The 19884-nt window shown below is 32.0% G+C and overlaps 1 protein-coding gene across 1 annotated transcript; it reads right to left on the bottom strand.

The window, feature by feature from the left end:
• Positions 1-1864: 1864 nt before the first annotated feature.
• On the bottom strand, positions 1865-4667 carry LOC134248503 (fibrinogen-like protein A). Its single transcript, XM_062730898.1, has 5 exons — positions 4420-4667; positions 4183-4331; positions 3479-3575; positions 3020-3187; positions 1865-2402 (listed from the first exon to the last, which is right to left on the bottom strand). The coding sequence occupies exons 1-5, from the start codon at positions 4649-4651 to the stop codon at positions 2146-2148; spliced, it is 903 nt and encodes a 300-aa protein (XP_062586882.1). The 5' UTR covers positions 4652-4667; the 3' UTR covers positions 1865-2145.
• Between the last annotated feature and the right edge of the window lie 15217 nt (positions 4668-19884).

Raw genomic sequence — 19884 nt, 5'->3', positions numbered from 1 at the left:
ATAGCAAATGTGACAAAAGTATTACTTGCTGGTTTCCATGGAAACAGCAGTATCCCGTCATTTTGCATATACCAGTATACTTGTCTAGTAGTATGTATTAATTTACCAAAGTTTTATTAAAATCGATGACTATGGCTTTCCATCAAATTTTGGTGCTTATAGAGAATGGCTCTTAATATCTTTTAGTTGAAATAATATTTTTAATATATTTTTATGTGAAATGCTATTAGAATATATAAGTTGTAATATTATGCAGAAAATATTAACTTCAAATCTGTGTCAAAGCACCTTTAATACTTTGACCTTCGGTTCCTTGTTATGGCGTTTGCATGCAAAAGTTCCACCACATTTTATATACAGAATAAATGTGCTTGGATGACTGTAAATAAATATATCTTTTTAAATAAATCTAAATATAAACTACATATAGAGCTTAACTAGTAGTAGTTACCCCATATCCTACTGTTGGTTATGTGTAGATACCCGATGGGCGTGGTCATAATGACACGAGGGAGCGTAGCTCCCGAGCTGTCATTATGACCACGCCCATCGGGTATCTACACATAATCAACAGTGTGATATGGGGTAAATGACTTGTACCATAGTTTTCAAAAATCATTCATATGTAAGTCAGCTTAGGAATTGGTCGGACTGGTTCGCGTGATTGAAACATGAAGTGTTTGGTTTCAAATATGCATTTGGATTTTATATGATTTCATGCTCCTTCGTGTCCTTCTGACCACGTCCATCGAATATAGGGTAAGTGATTTGTATACAATATACTTTTCAAATTTTGCTACAAATTTTGTCCTATACTCGGTACTCAGGGTCATTGAACAGTGAGGGATCTTCCTGTCAACACCTTCTCCGACACGGGACCTCTGTTTATACTTTATAGGTCTCCACGTCCCACAGTGGGATTCAACTTCTTACTTTGTGACTCTAGGGCAGGTGCTTAAACCACTGGGCCACGCAAGCGACATAAAAAATAAACACCTAGGCCCGCTTAAAAAGTTTGATTTATGTAATTGAAAAAATAACGAGTTTGGTTTCAATGATATATGTTAATTTGATTTGATTTTTTTTCTCGTAAATTTCAATCGTCAAAATTACATACTAGTAATTTAAATTTATTAATATGAAATTGGTTTAACTTAAATTTTTGTAAACCTGATACAAACTTTGCCGTGCACAGAGGTACGTTGTGTACACTTGTTTTTACGTCAAGTATGCACCGTGTTTCCTTTGTTGGTTATCAAAAGAACGATATATTGAAATCTACTAAGCTAACGTCCCCCTGGTCATTACACTATTTAATTTTTTTTTTTAAATCAAGCGATTTCTTAAGTTTTTTTCCTTCACTTTTCACTAAAGTTAAAGTATTAAATAAATGGATAAATAAATAGATATACAGCATTTATTACAAAATGCTGTATACAATTGAAATTTTTTACTCCTTTTTACTCTCCTAAATTTGGTATGATTGTTTCATTTAAAAACCGTGCATGATCGTTTTATAAATAGTTCTTTTGTCCCGACTCGATGGGCGGAGTTATAGAAAAGTGTGGGTTATGTACAGAAAACCTACACTTTTAACAAAAGAAATCACACCTAACTATGGTACAAGTAAAAGAAATTCCGTCTTTAGTATTTTCTGACTATATATTCATATTCAAGCATTTTAAAATCCATAGCGTTTATCAGAAATAAGCATTACATGTTTCATTGTTATTTATTTACGTTATAATATCACAAGATTAATAATGAAAAAAGATATAGTAAGATTAAAACAAAAAGTTTATTATACAGAAAGAATAATACAGTAATGGATTAATGGATAATAAGTTTTTACAGTATGTTTAGAATATAATAAGACGATATCAAGAAATTCGTTACATAATAATTAAAGACCAATAACAACATAACTTTGTATTTTAACATCATTAACAGAGCAAAAACAAGAATTATAACACCATCATCTATCATATATAGATTTGATTTAGTATGTACATGCATGAGTGAAATATGTTACACGTTATGAACCTAAAAAAACCTCATAACTGACTGAATGTCCTAAATACAATCAAGTCTAAAAAAAAAACATTATCAACAATTAACGAGTCATTAACACATCATGTGACGTAATCAGTGAGGTTTGATCATCATAAGAGTCCCCGTTATATCACTGCCATTATAAAGTGGCGGATTCCAAGGTTGGTACCAGTCTGACCATTGACCGTTGAGGTTGGCGTCATGACATCCGTTATACCACCAGCCACCTCCTCCTCCCCAGACAACAGCACAGTTAACACTACCATGACTGTCGTGGTCTCTGTCCAGGGTGGTGAACGACATCCCGGACAGATATTCTAACGAACTCCCTGTGTCTAGCATACGGTCACCTACAGTAATCAAGATAAATACCGGTATTACAGGACTATCTATATCAACCATATTTATATGATATAATGAACAGTATCAAGGTTAGAATATTACATGATTATCTATAACAACTATATTTATACGATATAACGAACAGTATCACAGATAAAATATTACATGACCATCTATACTAAATCATAGCATTCCTATTTGTAAAATTTCATCTATATCTATTAAATATTACACTATCATATATATCAAACCAGATAATTTCAATTCATAGCAGTAAAACTTAAAGAAAATCCCATACTATATTTAATATTAATATATATTAAACATCTTTATAATTGCTAGTATTTCTTATTGTAAACATTAAAAATGATTTATTTTAATTATTTCAAATAAACACTTGTATTAAAACAACTGTTATAATGATCGCATATCATTAAATAACCTGTAACTATTTATTGCACAAGACTAATTTTACTTGACAGAAACAGCATGATTTCCATTCATTTGTAGTATTGCATTTGTTGGCCTTATAATTTATTTCTGAATGAATTAAAAATAACTCTCAAACCCTTTCTCTCTCTCTCTCTTTGCACATTGGTAGTCAAACATTTTTACTATTACTTACCTAATGTCCCCGTAGCTGGTCCCCCGAGAAGAAGTCTGTAGTTGTCTGATTCACCAGAAACAGAGAAATGGTGATAACGTTCATACAAGGTTGTGCCATTTCTTAATGTGATGGAGACGAATAGTGAGGAGTTCCTTCCCTTGGTCAAGTGATGAATCATATCATTTCCTTCAAAATATAATTATTCTAGTATATTGATCAGAAATAAACAAGATAAAGAAAATATTTTGATTTCAGGGTCACCTAAATATCACCTGTAATACAACCAAATACACTAAGTCTTAGATAGTTTTGCAGAGATGTCATGCATGCCAGAAATCCACTTGATTTTATACTAAATTATAAAATATCTCCCATTATTATATATGGCATGGGAAGGTTTATTCTTATTAAAAAAATAAAAACATAAAAATCTAAAATTTTGATTATAAAATAAAATACTATGGTAACAAAACATACCAATCCAGTAAGAGTCAGATACGTTCCCAAAACCTTTTTTGTATTCCGCCCAAGTTCTGTTGAAACCAATAGATCCGCTCAATCGTCTCTGAATTGCCTAAAATGTATAATGGAATAATAATCATATTTACATTGTGTATTATTTATACTTTTTTCAAAACATAAAAATACTTTATGCATAACTTCACAATACAGACTGTGGCTTAATTACGAATTCACATTTTGTACTTTTTAGCTTATATAAACAGAAATAAAATAGCCTTGACGTTTAATAGCTTTAATTGTCTGATGATTTTTGTAAGGTTAGTTTTATATACAGATTCTGTTGTTCATTATTCTTTTTAAGTTTATATTGGAAAACAGATAAATGTATTTAATATATTATCTCAAGATTCCTATTTCTTCAATGTGTAAATTTAAAATTACTTTAGCCAGTTTTAATAAAATTAAGTACAAATTTCATACTAGTTCCACTCAGTTTTTTTTTTTTTGTTTTAGCAAGAAGGTGAAAATAAATTAGAATTAAAATACATTCATAAATCAAAGTATAATACATTTGAAGGTAAGACCTGATTTTTATATACATATATATATATATATATATATATATATATATATATATATATATATATATATATATATATATAGAGAGAGAGAGAGAGAGAGAGAGAGAGAGAGAGAGAGAGAGAGAGAGAGAGTCTTACTGTCCACCCTCCGTCCTCTGTTTCCATGTCACAGAACACTTTGAGTCTGCTCTCGTTATCAAAAGGATAAATAGTATATACCCCTGACTGTTTGGGTCCGGTGATATACATGTAGAGATCCTGACAATCCACTAGTTTTAGTTTTAAACCTGAATGTAAACGAAATAAATTCATGATATTGTTTTAATCATATCAATTAATTGATAAATTAAATTTGAGAGAGAGAGATAGGTATACCCTTTTTTACGATTTGGACATCTTCATAGGTTTTGGTTACATCTTCCTCAAGTCTCCTCACCATTAATCTGAGGGAATCTACAGTTTCTTGGATCCTCATTTGTTGTAACAGAATTTCTCTAATTCGTTCCATTGCCTCTCCATTACTGGCGCAGCGATTTTTTTCTTTTGGATAAATGTACTGGGCACTTATACATAAGACGCCGCAGATGATGAACGCTGCCCACACCATTTCTATGTTTAAACTTTGTTGTGTTAACTAAGGCGTTTCTGGAATATAGCGTTTCTGGAATATAGCCTCATCTTTTTGTATACAAGTCTGAACAAGGAAGTGTTAAATCTAACCAATGAAATGATTCAATACTATTATACCTAAATGTTAAGCAGAAAATTCATTCTACAATTATGAAATAATGGAAACATCCAATAAGTTTACAAAGTATCGATCTGGCGCGTAAAATCAGAGAGGGGCGGATCAGGCGCGTGAAATCAGAGAGGGGCGGACCTGTCCCTCCACTTATTCTAGGCATTTTAACAAATATTGGAATGTTCAACCTTAAGTGCTAAAGGCTCACCATCGTTATGATCTACGAGTAGTGTAATAATTCAATTAGAAAAAGTAAGCAAAAAAAAAAAAAAAAAAAAGAAAGAAAGCGAAATCATACAGAAGAAAATAAATCATTATCGATACTTTACTTTGTTGACGATCTTCCCATCCTGATATAAGATCGAGGTAAAAAAAAGAAATGACCAAACAAAATTGATCAATAAAAACAAGTGGAAGTCGATTAAAAATTAATTTAAAATATAGTTTCCTTTGACAGAAGGATTAATACATTTTTAGCGTTTGGTTTTGTATATTACCGAATTGTAAATGAATAACAAATAAATAAACATTCTATCAGTTTTAAAAAAATCTCTTTTAACAGATACCAAAGTGTTTTACGTTTTATAATTATATCAAATCTATAGCTAAAAACGTAATTGTAAACCATTAAAAACATTGAAATTTAATCATTTATGTTAACAAGCCTTTGACATTCACTACACTCCCGTGACTTACATTTTGACATATAGAGAATACATGGTTGTAGAAATCTGTTACGAGAAATAAAATACGTATTGCACGTAAGATATAGACAAGGCAACATTTGTCAGGCGGTACATGTAGAACAAGCCAAAAAAAACCATAATAATGTTTTAAAGAAACAAAGAAAAACAACCAAATTGAAAAACTTTTTGATGGAGAGCCTGTATGTTTGAAGAAATGATGTGGGTTCCAAGTTTCATTTTGACAATTTTTTGAAATTAATTAAAAGTAGACAGAAACATAGTTGCTTGGTCGTATCGTAAAAAAATAGAGAAAAACAGAAAAAGGGTTCTACCGGCCTTACAATTAAAATTTACAGAGACGTTCAACATACTTTTAATAACATTAGGCACGGGGGTCTAAGTGATACAGCCCTAGTATAGCAATTTTATCACAAGAGTAGCATGATATAAATACTCGACCTGAAAAGGAATAAAACAAATTCAAGACTAAGCTGTTTGTAATCATTTTTTGATTAAATATGGAATAAAAGATTTTTTTTCTGAATTTAACTATCGACAGTTTCTCTTATTATTTAAAGTTTCCAAGATAATTATCAAATCTTATATCATAAGAAATTTTTATTTCTAATACAAAAAACACATTTTGTGGTTGTGTATAATTATGAAGCAGGATTCAAGATAGACTGCTAGTCACGCGTACATATTACTATAATCTTGTCAAAGAGGGTTATTTCGATTTCGGATAAAACAGTCAAAAATAAAACAATTATATAAAAATGAATGATGTCATTTACAGTCAAACTTGTTTTAAGAGGCCACCTTTGGGAAGTCTGGAAACTTGCCACTTAAGACAGGTGGCATCTTATTCCAGTTTGCCCTCGAAAAGGACATTTGTCAATAAATATACAACATTAAGCACTACAGTTTAATTAATTAATCATAATTAAACAGTTCAATTTCACAAAAGCTTTTTATGGGTATATATAATAATTAAAGCTCATTTAAAAAGAATACTAAAGAATTCGAAATGTTGAAGGTTTTGTGCATGTTTCTGTTCTTACATATTAGTTAAACATCATGCATTCATAAGTGTGCTTTTGTTACATTGAATTATTAAAAAAAAATTTCTTTTAATTTTAATTTGAAGAAATACATACAGTGCTTGACTATTATCCTTTTTATAAAGAAAAAAATACACAAAAATACAGTTTAATGGTTAATGAAATAAATCATAGGAATTTAAGTAAAAATATGTCAATAAAAATTCACTTACATATGTTAAAAAGATAGTCAGTAGTGTATCCCCCCCTCAACTTAATCAATCGGTAATTAACCTACTTACTGAAGTTTATAAAGTCTGATTAATTTTATTGTTTATAAAGCTGTCAGAATTTCTGTATAACATACACAACAAGAGGCCCAGGGGCCACAGCGCTCACCTGAGCACATCAGGCTTGAATTTACCCCCCTCCCCTTCCAGGCGTTCATTATTTGAACAAACTAAAATCTTCTCTACCTGAGGATAATTCCATATAAATATCACTAATCATAGCTTAGAAGTACTTGAAAAGAAGATTTTAAAAGGTTTCCCTATATATCCCTATGTAAAACTTGAGTCGGCCATTTTGGCCCCGCCCTACCCCCGGGGGTCATGATTTGTACAAACTTGAATCTACACTACCTGAGGATGATTCCACATGAGTTTCATATTTCCTGGCCCAGCGATTATGGAGAAGGATTTTTAAAGATATTTCCTATATATTCCTATGTTAAACTTGGGTCGGCCATTTTGGCCCCACCCTTGCCCCGGAGTCAAGATTTGTACAAACTTGAATCTACACTACCTGAGGATGACTCCACATGAGTTTCATCTTTCCTGGCCCAGTGGTTCTGGAGAAGAAGATTCTTTTAGATTTTTCCTATATAATTCTATGTAAAACTTGGGTCGGCCATTTGGGCCCCGCCCTACCCCCGGGGGTCATGATTTGAACAAAGTTGAATCTACACTACCTGAGGATGACTCCACATAAGTTTCATCTTTCCTGGCCCAGTGGCTGTGGAGAAGAAGATTTTTAAAGATTTTTCGTATATATTCCTATGTAAAACTTGGGTCAGCCATTTTGGCCCCACATTTGCCCCGGGGCTCATGATTTGAACAAAGTTGAATCTACACTACCTGAGAATGATTCCACGTGTGTTTCATCTTTCCTAGATCAGTGGTTCTGGAGAAGAAGATTTTTAAAGATTTTTCCTATATATTCCTTTGTAAAATTTGGGTCGGCCATTTTGGCACCACCCTTGCCCCGGGGGGTCATGATTTGAACAAACTTGAATTTACACTACCTGAGGATGACTCCACATGAGTTTCATCTTTCCTGGCCCAGTGGTTGTGGACAAGAAGATTTTTAAAGATTTTTCGTATATATTCCTATGTAAAACTTGGGTCAGCCATTTTGGCGACACCCTTGCCCTGGGGGTCATGATTTGAACAAACTTGAATTTACACTACCTAAGGATGCTTTCACATGAGTTTCATCTTTCCTGGCCCAGCGGTTCTGGAGAGGAAGATTTTTTTAAAATGCCATTAATTTTTAACAAATTCATGATTATCTCCCCTTGGAAAAGGGCGTGGCCGTTCATTTGAACAAACTTGAATCCCCTTTACCCAAGGATACTTTGTGTCAAGTTTGGTTGAAATTGGCCCAGTGGTTCTTGAGAAGAAGATGAAAATGTGAAAAGTTTACGACGACGACGACAACGACGACAACAACGACAACGACAGACAACGGACAAATTTTGATCAGAAAAGCTCACTTGAGCCTTCGGCTCAGGTGAGCTAAAAATAAAATTAACCAGTTGACTAGAGATATGTATATACGCAGCTGAAAATCATTCCAAGACACAGGTGTCAAATGCAGTAGAGCGTGACTAATGCCTATCAATCGTCTCTTGATAGTGAAATTCACGAGATAATCATGCCATATGAAGCACTTTGTTTTTACAAGAGTAGCAATTAGGGCTTCTACATGGAATCAAAATCTAAAGGTGTGAATTTCTTTAGCTAGAGGAAAGTATCAATTGTACAGTAGTAAAATTCTTTTAATTTTTCAATCGGCGATTTTGAAAAATAATTACAAATTGATCTGACAGGACAAATATTTATTTTTTTCATGAACAAAAACCGAGTTCAGCGTATCTAAAAGCAATTTCTTTAATTGCATTAATAGGTTTAATTGACTATCGAGGATATAATTATCCAAGCCAAAACGTTTAAAAGATGATAGAATCGCAACAAGTGACGAAATGGCCGCCTATTACAGTGTCAATAAAGCTGTTGGGGGAGGATTTGAGTGGCCGCTGTCCGCGTTACACAGGTGGCCGTTTATTCCAGTTAAAATATATAGTAAAAATCATCGGGGGGAACTAAAAGTGGCCGCTGACTGCAAGTGGCCGTTGATTTCGGGTGGCTGCTAAGACAATTTTGACTGTATATGACAACAATATCATTACAGGGAAGTTTTGAGAAACATGATATTAAAAAAGTGGCGTATTCATATCAAATATGAATCTGTATGGTTCAAAGGTTATGACCAAAGGTTAAAAAAACAATTTGTAGCATAAAGGCAGATTGATGTGATTTAAAAAAGCATAATAAGTGATTATGCATACCGCATTTGAAGTCTTTATCTCTCAAGGTACAGAAGTTATAGCAAAGGTTAAAGACAACAGACAGACAAACAAACAGATAAACAGCTACAGACAGAACAAAAGTATTATAGGCCTCAATCTTTAGATCTTTTGATCCTGGCGCATACTAACATTGAAATTCGAGCAAACAAAATTTACCGGTATCAGTAAATAATTAACTCTTCAGTTTGGCTAATCGAAGCTATATTATGGTACCTATTGATATGTATGAAAGACACAAGTCGTCCTACATCACTAATTTTAAGAGAAGAATGGGCGTAGGGTTATTACAAGAACTGGAATACGTATTGTGCATAAAAATAGACCGGTATCAATAAATAATAAACTCTTCAGTTTGGCTAATCGAAGCTATATTATGGTACCTTTTGATGTGTACTACAGACAAAGGTCGTCCTACACCACTCATTTTAAGAGAAGTATGGGCGTGGGGTTATTATAAGAAATGGAATGTCTATTGCATATAGAATATAGACCGGGTGCCGTTTGTCAAAAGAGACAAACTAAAAATACTGAAGAAAAAACTTTGACTAGCTAACAGAAAAACATCAAACCGAAAAACAACTTTGATACAACTACTGTACCGGAAAGGAAAAGAACAGATTTAAGATCATAATGTTTATTATCATTTCATTTGCTGATTGTTTATCGAATAAAAATATATTTTTTATTTGACTTTCAAATACTTTCAAAATCTGCAAACTTCATGAGATATATACATGATTTTATTCCGTCAGATGGAAAACCTTCCTTCTGTTACAAAGAGCACATTTTGTGGTTTGCCTCATTATAAAGCCGGAATAATGAAGATCGAGTGTAAGGCTTACATATATATGGTTCTTTGTTTCTATAACCTTGTGAAAGAAATTGATCTCAATTTCGGAGAAAAAACAGGCGAAGAAAGAACACTTTGTAAAGAATGAATAATGCCACTTATTTTGTAAATGATCATTAATAAAATTAAGAGGTCTTTATAAACATGCTACTGAGGAAATAATATATATGGTGCTTAGTTCAATCATAACCTCTGTTATAGACTCATTATATTATATATACTTTAATATTATATAATCATAGAGTAATTTAATTAGGTATTTAGAAAAAGTAAAGAGAAAAAAATCTTCAGCAAAATCTTACTTTGATGGCGACCATCCCATATTGATGTATGATTGACTAAAAAACCAAAACAAATCAACAAAAACAAACAAAACAGTGGAAGTCGATGTAAATTTTATATCAAAAAGAATTTCCCTTGACAGAATGATTTATAATAAATTTTCAGCGTTTGGTTTTTCATATTACCAGATTTAAACTCAATCATATATAAGCTTATAGTTAATTTAAAAATATTTAATTGTAAATCAATGAAAACATTGAAGTTGAAATACTATCTAACTAATCCTTTGATATTCACTGAAGTCACATGACGTAGAGATGAAATAAATATCGCACGTAATGTATAGACAAGGCAAAATTTGTCAGTCTAAAGGACAAGCAAAAATACAAAAAAAAAGAAACCAAAAAAATAATAATAATACCAGAAGGAACGAAGAAACAATCAAATTGGAAAATTGGTCGATCGGGTACGTTCGTATGTGAAGGAGGAATTTTAGTTTTTAAGTTACTTTTTGACAAATATTTGAAAAACATGTCACAAGAACAAATTCACGACCATACTCTTTAACTTTTTCTGATGAAATATAGAAAGTTTTTCTTCCTTTTACCAAGAAAAACATTTTGTTGTTTGCATCATTATATAGGCGGAATCAGATAGACTGCTAGTCACGTTTACATATCAAGGTTTCCTTGTTTGTATAACCTTGTCAAAGAGACTGATTTCGATTTCAGAGAAAAACAGGCGAAAAAGAAAACTTGGCAAAGAATAAATAATGCCACTTATTTTTTAAATTATGAAAAACAGAGGTCTTTTATAAACATGTTACTGAGAAAATGATACAAGTAGTTCCGTGTGCAATCATAAACCCTTATTATACACCGCAATACAAGAAAAGCCTTTACAGAACACAAGGCAGGGTGCAGATGGAAGAGAGATATTATGTAATACATGTTAAAAAATAACGACATTACCCTTACTGTAAGCACGTGTCTAAATATATTTTGTCAACTTATGTTATGCAATAGAAAGGACTATACTGTTTAACCTCACTTATTCTATAGCATCAATAGGATAAGTGTTGAAGAGCAATAAATTAGAATTTTTTAATTTATTATTAATTAGAGAAAGGCAACAGAAAAATATCATTAAAGATATAAATTCATTTGTGAAATACTAGTATACTCCAATTTGAAATATAATCGTTTTTAGAAAAAAATAAATATTGTTGAAAGAAAATTCAAAGAATTTCATCTAACAGAAGGATTAATGAATTATCAGCGTTTGCTATTTTATATTACCAAATTTTCGTTATAAAGATTACAAGTTATTTTAGATTTGAAATATTTGTAATCTTATAATACATTTAATTGTTAAATAATTAAAACGATGATTTGAAATGTAAATTTTGAGGAGGGTCTCTACAACTAACTATGACTGATTTTTGTTGCATTCATTTGTTTCTTATATAAGGCTCAAAAATAGAATAATGTTCCAAAGTATTTAACTTTGATTAGTTTTTTTTGTGGAAATATTTAAAATATTTAATCCATTTAATTTAAACTTCTTAATTCTATATCTTTAAAAGCATCGAGCTTTTAATTTCTATTAAAAGTTTAAGAATATGTATGCCGTGTTAAACAGTACTTTTTCACAGCTTAAACAAAACAACAATTTCTGAAGTATGTTAAGCTATCAAAAATTTAGCATTATTGCAAATCCGACGAAATATTATTCAGTATTAACAAAGTACTGTTCGGGAAAGGAACACTATAATCTAATGCATATTTATGAAGGATTGACGTTTATGCTGGATCTGCGCATGGGTGCAGGAAAAGCATCACGAGAATCATCAGGTCGAGGAAACTATTTTCTGTGACGTCGGAAAAATTCACATGTTCATTGAGGAACCATGACTTACAAATCGACCAATCAGCTCAATGAGTTGCATGTAATGCATTTATGGGTTACTACATAAAATACTACATGTGTTACTCGTAAAGGCTAAACTTTTTTAAACCGCTCTCGGAAATATGTGATGCAATTTTGCAAGCATTTTACACACTTAATGCATTATGTACATTACTATCTACTAATCCCATGCTCACATTTACATACATGAAATTAACAATGATAAAAATGAGAGTTTTCCCCCACTCTATTGTACAAGTCCGTCTGTCAGTGAAAAGTCAATCTCACGTGACTATTTCTCACAAAAAGCAACCAACTCTGAGGTGTACTCACATATTGACAATGTTTACAACATGTACATCTTCGAAACATACAGTATGCTACTTAATACACGTTCTACGATCAATGCTCATGAGAATTAAAATATGAGGTAATTAAAAAACAACGTACAACTTAAGTCTCTTTTTTATAAATGCATGAACTTAAAATTTCTAGTAACAGATAAATGAGCAACAATTAACTCAACTATTTACATGGCAAACTTACGAATATCGAGTTTATAAACTGAAGTCTTATTTACTTGTAGAAACTTTGTGAGCGGTATTTCCAAGTACTTTTAAACAAGGAAAACTAAATTTTTTTGTTAATGTGAGCATGGGAATTCTCAATTAGCACCTATTCTTCGTATTTTTTCTAAAACACGTTTCAAAAAATTGTAAATTGGCATTCCAGCTGTGATTTGAAATAGCATCTGTAATTTCCCTAACCCACGTGTTTATAGTAAAAAAGTAGTAGATCATCATCCTTTTCGGCTCATTCACGAGATTGGACATTGTTTGCTGTGAGCATGCGAGATCACTTGATCATGCATATTTCATTAAGAGGCGGTTTAACATCCTCCTCGGAGAGAAAATGATTTTTACCAAAGCGATGGAGTGGATTTGTATTATTTGCAGAAAGTATATAACTTATATAACTAATGAGACACCATATATATATATTTCTTTAAAAATAAAACACTAATACGGCATATATATCTTAAATGTTATAAAATATTGCACTGGAGACAAACAAAGATATAAATAAAAAAAATTCTATATACAATGTAGTTTTCATTTAAATCATCAGAAATAGACAAAAGAAAACATAAAACATTTTTCAGAAAATAGTTGTTTGATTTGAATAAACATTTTAAGGACTAAAAGATATTCAGGGATGAAAAAAGTCTTACTATAATTGAAATAGTATTTTCGAGTTCGAAAAAATGTTTTTATAAAATCAGCCCTCTAATCTTATTATCCATTATGTTGTATGAACATATTGTCGTACATCAAAGGAAGAACAGTCAGGTCATTGTGACAACAAAATATAATCAGAGAATGATCGTCAAGAAGGAAAAGGAAGATAACTCGCGAAATAGAAAAGTCGTATTTTTAAATCTCTTAATTTCTTTTTTAATATACTATGGTTTTTCATCCTAAAATAATCATTACTCCTTGAATTTTTTTTTACTTGAAAATGATTAGCGATAAGAAAACGTATCGAGAGCCATTTAAGACCATTTCCTGAGTACAGTAGGTCAAATTTATAGTACCGACCAGCTTTTACTTCTGGTTTGAAAGAAAAATAGAGAGCTCTGAATAAATTACTTGAATTCACATTTTTTAAAACTTTCATATAAACCCCTTTCCCGAATTCCCGCATTGTAACACATATACCATTTCCTATTTCTAACCGAAAATCATCGTTTCCCTGCAATCGCGCACTTTCCACTTTCAAAGAGCAATCAATCTTTAATAAAAGTCGAAGGAATTTCTACAGGTGTACTATTGCTTAGTTGCTTCAATATCATAAATTAAGAAAAGTTATAATCTCTGTATATTATTACGTCATAATTTCAAAATTATTTCAAAATGTCAGTAATTGTTCTCACATGGAAGTTTATCCTAAATACATTATTAAAACATCCAGACACAGTGTAAATTCAGTTAAACATATGTTCCGAAACGAAACATGAAAAACGAGTATGAGCGGGATCTATGTATACGATTGATTGTATGCTGTTTAACGTCCCATTTGTGTGTTTTTATTTGAGACTCACATTGATTTCCTTATTTTAAGTTAGGATTTTCATTCTAAAAAAAAGGAACTTTCTTGTATTAAGAAATTTATAAAACTTTCACAGAATCAAAAAGGAAATATCACTTAATGATGGTATAGGTATATAAGTCGCATGTTCAGTTTAATTGTATGAGCATTATAACCAAATTCATTGTGCTTTATTACTTTTGAAAATCAGAAAAGAAGACATTTTCCACCTTCCCGCCCCAAAAATTTAGTCCCTGCTACATTTCAAACTCAGTTGATTTGTCATCTACATTCAAACTTATATAATTGTGATCTCTTTTTTCTCCTACATCTAAATATTTCAGAGTAAAAGCAATTACACATTGAATATTTCACCTGGTCAGAAACTAAAGAAAAAGTTTACCTTTAAAAATTCAGGATAAATCAAGTCAAAAAATCATAAAGTGCACCGGGTAAAAAAAAATGATTCAAACCATGCTCCCTTCCCCAACCAACATGAAGGGTTATTCCAAAATATGTGGTGAAAGTTTTTTTTTTCGTGATGCTAGTGTGAACGACTCTGTAACAGTAGATAATTAACTGTGTATCTAACTTTTGAAAATATGAATTGAATCTGTCTACAACGGTTTCAATTCTTTGCGATTCCATTTTCTTTCTCTCCGCGATCTCTACGTTATATTCCAGAGAAGTTCCAGCTCTTTCATTGGAGTTATGTATCTTTTCTCAGTAAGAACAGGTTTTTACTTTATTATAGGGTTTCCATATATCCATGTAATCAAAAAAACTAAATTGCTGGGGGGGGGGGGGGCTTGAATACTATTGGATAATTTTATAGTTATGCAATTTTTTTAGAAAGTTGTAGTCTCAGGCCTGGGGGCCATAAAACTTATACGAGCTCACTTTTTATCTCGGTCCCACTTTTCGACTATATATTCCTTTGGTAAAAAAGAGACTGAGATCAAAAGTGAGCTAATCTACGTTTTATGGCCCCAGGCCAAAACTGCTCATTATAGCTCGGGACAATCAGAACTCATAAACTTTGAACTCAAGGTCAGCCACATTATAGGATTATATTTCTCAAAAAAACATTCCAAAAAAAAAACAATGCTTTTAACACACACACCAGTCCTGTTTACAAATGTGATATTGAACGCCCTACAATGTCTACTTTTAAGGTCACCTAAGTAAACTCAAGTGACATATTGTTATCTGTTGTCGTCCGTTGTCCGAACGTCTTCCGTTGTCAGTCGTACATAGGTGGTAAACTTTCGAACATTTTTAACTTCTTCTCTAGAACCACTGACCCAATTTCAACCAAATTTGGTATGCAGCATCTATGCATAACGAAAAAAACAGTTGGTGAATTCCATGGTCTCTGCCCCCCCCCCCCCCCCTCGCTTGAACCTGGGGCGGGCATAGAACCATCTAAATTAATGCAATCTCTAAAAATCTTCTTCTTCACTCCTTGACATCAAACAGTCAAACTGTTGGCATGATTGTAATAAACAGATATATACACGTATAGTGAAAGTGCATTTTTTCATTCAAATTCTTCTCTGCTCCTGGGTATTAAAAAAGTAATTAAGTACATAGTTATGATAACCAAGAGTGCCTATTCCAAAATTGTGAATTTCATGGCCTCTGGGTCAGGGGTTCTGGTGTTAGGGCGGGGCTGTAATTGATTATTTCGTGATAATATATTTATTCTTTGAAAATCTTCACCTTTGCCCCTGGGTATTAAACAAACTAATTGAATACAAAGTTATGAGGAACAAGAGTGTCTCTTCCAAAATTGTGAATTCAATGGTCCCGGGGTCAGGGTTCTGGTGTAAGGGCGGTGTTTTAATTGATTATAGATCGAAAATGCATGAATACTTCAAAAACCTCCTTTGCGCCTGTGTATTAAACAAACTTTCTTAGTAAATAGTTATAAATAACAAGAGTGTCTCTTCCAAAATTGTGAATTTCATGGTCCCTGGGTCAGGGGTTATAGTGTAAGGGTGGTGTTCTAGTTGATTATATGGTAAAAATGCATAAATTCTTCAAAAATATTTTCCTCTACTTCTTTGCTCCTGGGTATTAAACAAACTAAGTAAGTACATAGAAGGCCTCTTCCAAAATTGTGAATTTCATGGCTCCTGAGTCTGGCCTGGGGGCCATAAAACTTAGACATGTTCACTTTTAATCCCAGTCTTAATTTTCCACAATTAATTCCTTTGGGAAAAGTGAGACTGAGATCCAAAGTGAGCTCGTCTAAGTTTTATGGCCCCCAGACCTGGTTTTAGGGCAGGGCTATATTGATTATGCATAGAAAATACATTAACTCTTTGAAACCGTCTCCTCTGCTTCTAGGTAACTAATAAACTAAACAAAATATAGTTTAATTGAATAGGGCTGCATCTGCCATGGTTCTGGTGTTAGGGTTGGGCTCTATTGTTTATATAGTGAAAATGCATTAATTCTTTAAAAATCTTCTTCTCTGCTCCTCCGTATTGTACCAATGAACTATGTACGTTGTTATTATGAGGAAGGGTGTCTCTTCCAAAATTGTGAATTTCATGGCCCCCTGGATCAGGGTTTCTGGTGTAAAGGATACTCCAACGGCTTTTTTCAAGATGTTTGTCAATTTTGAGATTTTTGGCTAAGAAAACGATGCTAATCTCTGCTTTATAATGCATACAAATTCTTGCTGATTATTAAAATGCTGATTATTAAATGGTTTTCCAATAAGTTAACATTAATCAAACATAAAAACAAACACATGTGAACGTGCCGTTATTGAAGCTTCTGATTTTGTCTGTAACTGCCTGCTTCTGAAATCACTGTGACTACTCGGAGAATTCTTCACTAGCCACACAGAGGTTATCAGCAATTAAAGTAGAGGGACTCTTTATTCAAGGAAGGAGATCAATGACCATAAAATAGGAGGCGGAGCTTAGCACTTGCCTTTTTTCCGGGTAATCTTTCTGATTCAGAATTGAACCTATTTTACTACATTTAAAGCACTTAAATAAAGAATAAAACCTCCCATTCTTGTGAATATGCATTGGAAATATGGATAATATGGATAAATGACAGGTATCCAAAGCTGAATCTCCAAGGTATCTAGTTTCGGCAGAATTTGCTTTGTAATGGTTTTTTTTTTTTGCCCTCTACTGTACAGTAAGATTAGACGATTATTTCAAAGGACTCAGTTCCTTATTCATTGACCAATTTCTCTGAAAACTCGTCAGAATGCGTCTCAAATGCGTGTTTACAAAACCGTATCTCAGATTTTTAATATCTTGCTTAATTCTCGAATTAATGTTGGAAATGTAGAACTGGGCTAATAAATTGGTAACATTGAAGAACGAATGGATGTAACTTTTAAATAAGACGAATTATCAAAATTCTGAGATACGGTTTTTAAGTTCAATCTTTAATGTACATTGATGCAAAGTGATGACTTTGAGAGGTTGAATACAAAAATGTTGATTGATAAAATATAAATGCAGTAATAATTACATGAAAATATTTTACTTAGATAAAACTGAAAGTTTAAACTAAAATTATTAAATAGTACATTTAACAAGCTTTCAAATGATATATACTTATAATATGTTATCTTTGATAACGAAAGATTTACAAGCAAATTAAATTTTGCCCTTTTGAAACCTTTGATGTATCCTGAAGGCGGGGCTCAAATGAAAATATATTGAAAATGCACGAATTCTTTGAAAATCTTTTCCTTTGCATCTTGGTATTAATGCCAATGATCTTAGTTTATATATTTATGATAAGAAAGGTACATCTAGCAAAATGGTAAATTTCAGGGCCACTGGGTCAGGGGTAATGGCGAGGGCTGGTTACATTGTCTGAAAATAAATTAATGTTTTCAAATCTGCTCTTTTGTATTATTTAACCATTTATAATGAAATAAAAATTTTTATGAAATTTACAAAATGTTGAAATATGTTTTCTATCATAACACGGTAATAATAGAAAGGCAGACATCACATCTTTGTTTTCATTAATTTTATAATTGATGTTTGCTTTTTAGTGCTGTATGATAAGTATTCGTTGTTCGCGGCATGTCATCCAAGTTGTGAATATATTCAACAAAATTCTTTCCAAACAAAGACATGTAAATCTTTAGTAGATTGTGTGTAGACTTTTTTATCATTTTTCTAGTTTAAATGATGAAGACCTTATTGAAGTTCTGGATAAATGGATTCATTTTAAGCCCCTGTAAACGAAGATTTTGGAGTACCGGTATGGTAGTTTTGCCCTGTTTGTCCATCCGACAGTTTGTCCGCAAAACCTTACCTAACTCTTGATTTGTTTGAGCTATGGCTTTCATATTTCAGATGTGTATTTCACAAGAAAAGGTCTTCCTTCATTTACACACATATTTTACTATTTGACTTTGGCGTTTGACCTTCTTTTGCAAATTTAAATTTTAACCATGACAGTATTTTTTAACAGTTGATGCTAGGGTTTCCATAATTACATACATATACACACGTATATTCCATAAGACGTTAAGGAACGATATGGAAAATGTGACCTTTGTAGCGTTTTAATATGTGTTACTTCTTTTAAAAAATTGTAACAAAGCAACTGAATACTTGTACAAAATGTAACATTGCTATCAATAATGGATAGGACTGGGCCGTATTTATTACTAGTAATATCACATGTATGAGCTGTTTGTCACGAGACTTGTACAAATATAGAATTGTTAAGCTGAATGCAGGAAATGAGGAAAGTGCAAGGGCATACGCTTGTTTTTCAAAAAAAAAATTAATACACATTTAAAGATGTTTATAACCTCTACCAAAAAAGTGCTGGGAGCTAGTCTGTTCTGTTTGCAAAGTATTGCAATTTTTTCCGAAATGCAAATAATAGCTTAAAATTTCCACTTCGTATAAATTCTGTTAGAAATAAAAATAGTGTTATGCAGGCCAGGATCAGCTCCCAGCACTTTTAAAAATATACACTAAATAAGCAATAAATGTTCCATAATTAAGCTCAAACAAAATAGTCTATGCCCTAACACTTTTGATGAAAATCACGAATACGCTTATCGTTATAAACGATATACTCTACACTCCTTGACCCTGTGCAGCTCTAATGCTACTGGAAATTCATATCCTTTACAAATTGTTTTTATAAATTACTTTTTTTAGTTTTTATGATAAAGTAAAAATTGGCGATTATATCATATTTATTTAAGAATTCTTGTAATTTTAAACCAGTGAATATAGTCCTCTGGATCACCTGTGCTGCGTCATGTCAAGGCTGATGACGTCATCTTTGACAAAATACTTTCTTTTATTTCTCGACTGAATTGCTATCAAGTATTGCAATTTTACAAGATTTTATAAATAATTGTTAAATAAATAAATTAAAGTTGTTATTTACGCATGATCATATTGATTTATTTTTGTTATTTGTTAGATTTCAATGACGTCACAATTAAACTAACAATATGCTGTAACCAGAAATGTGAACTTTGACCTTCCTTAACATAGCTGAGTAATTTGAGTTTATAACACATTTAAAGTTTTGACCTTTGCACTTCTGTTTGAACCACTTTAAGAAACTTTGCTCTT

This window comes from Saccostrea cucullata, unplaced genomic scaffold (genome assembly GCF_032062105.1).
Source record: "Saccostrea cucullata isolate Sc308-1 unplaced genomic scaffold, CSIRO_AGI_Scuc_v1 ctg11780, whole genome shotgun sequence".
In the NCBI taxonomy this organism is placed as follows: Eukaryota; Metazoa; Mollusca; class Bivalvia; order Ostreida; family Ostreidae; genus Saccostrea; species Saccostrea cuccullata.
Note: the sequence above shows the minus strand (reverse complement) of the source record. Positions and strands in the feature narration are given on the sequence as shown.

Excerpts from the sequence above, each read along its gene's own strand:
- LOC134248503 (XM_062730898.1), bottom strand. The coding sequence starts at position 4,651 with ATGGTGTGGGCAGCGTTCATCATCTGCGGCGTCTTATGTATAAGTGCC. Across the intron at positions 4,332-4,419 it reads TGTCCAAATCGTAAAAAAGG|GTTTAAAACTAAAACTAGTG; the intron begins GTATACCTATCT and ends GTTTACATTCAG. Across the intron at positions 2,403-3,019 it reads ACCAGCTACGGGGACATTAG|GTGACCGTATGCTAGACACA; the intron begins GTAAGTAATAGT and ends TGATTACTGTAG.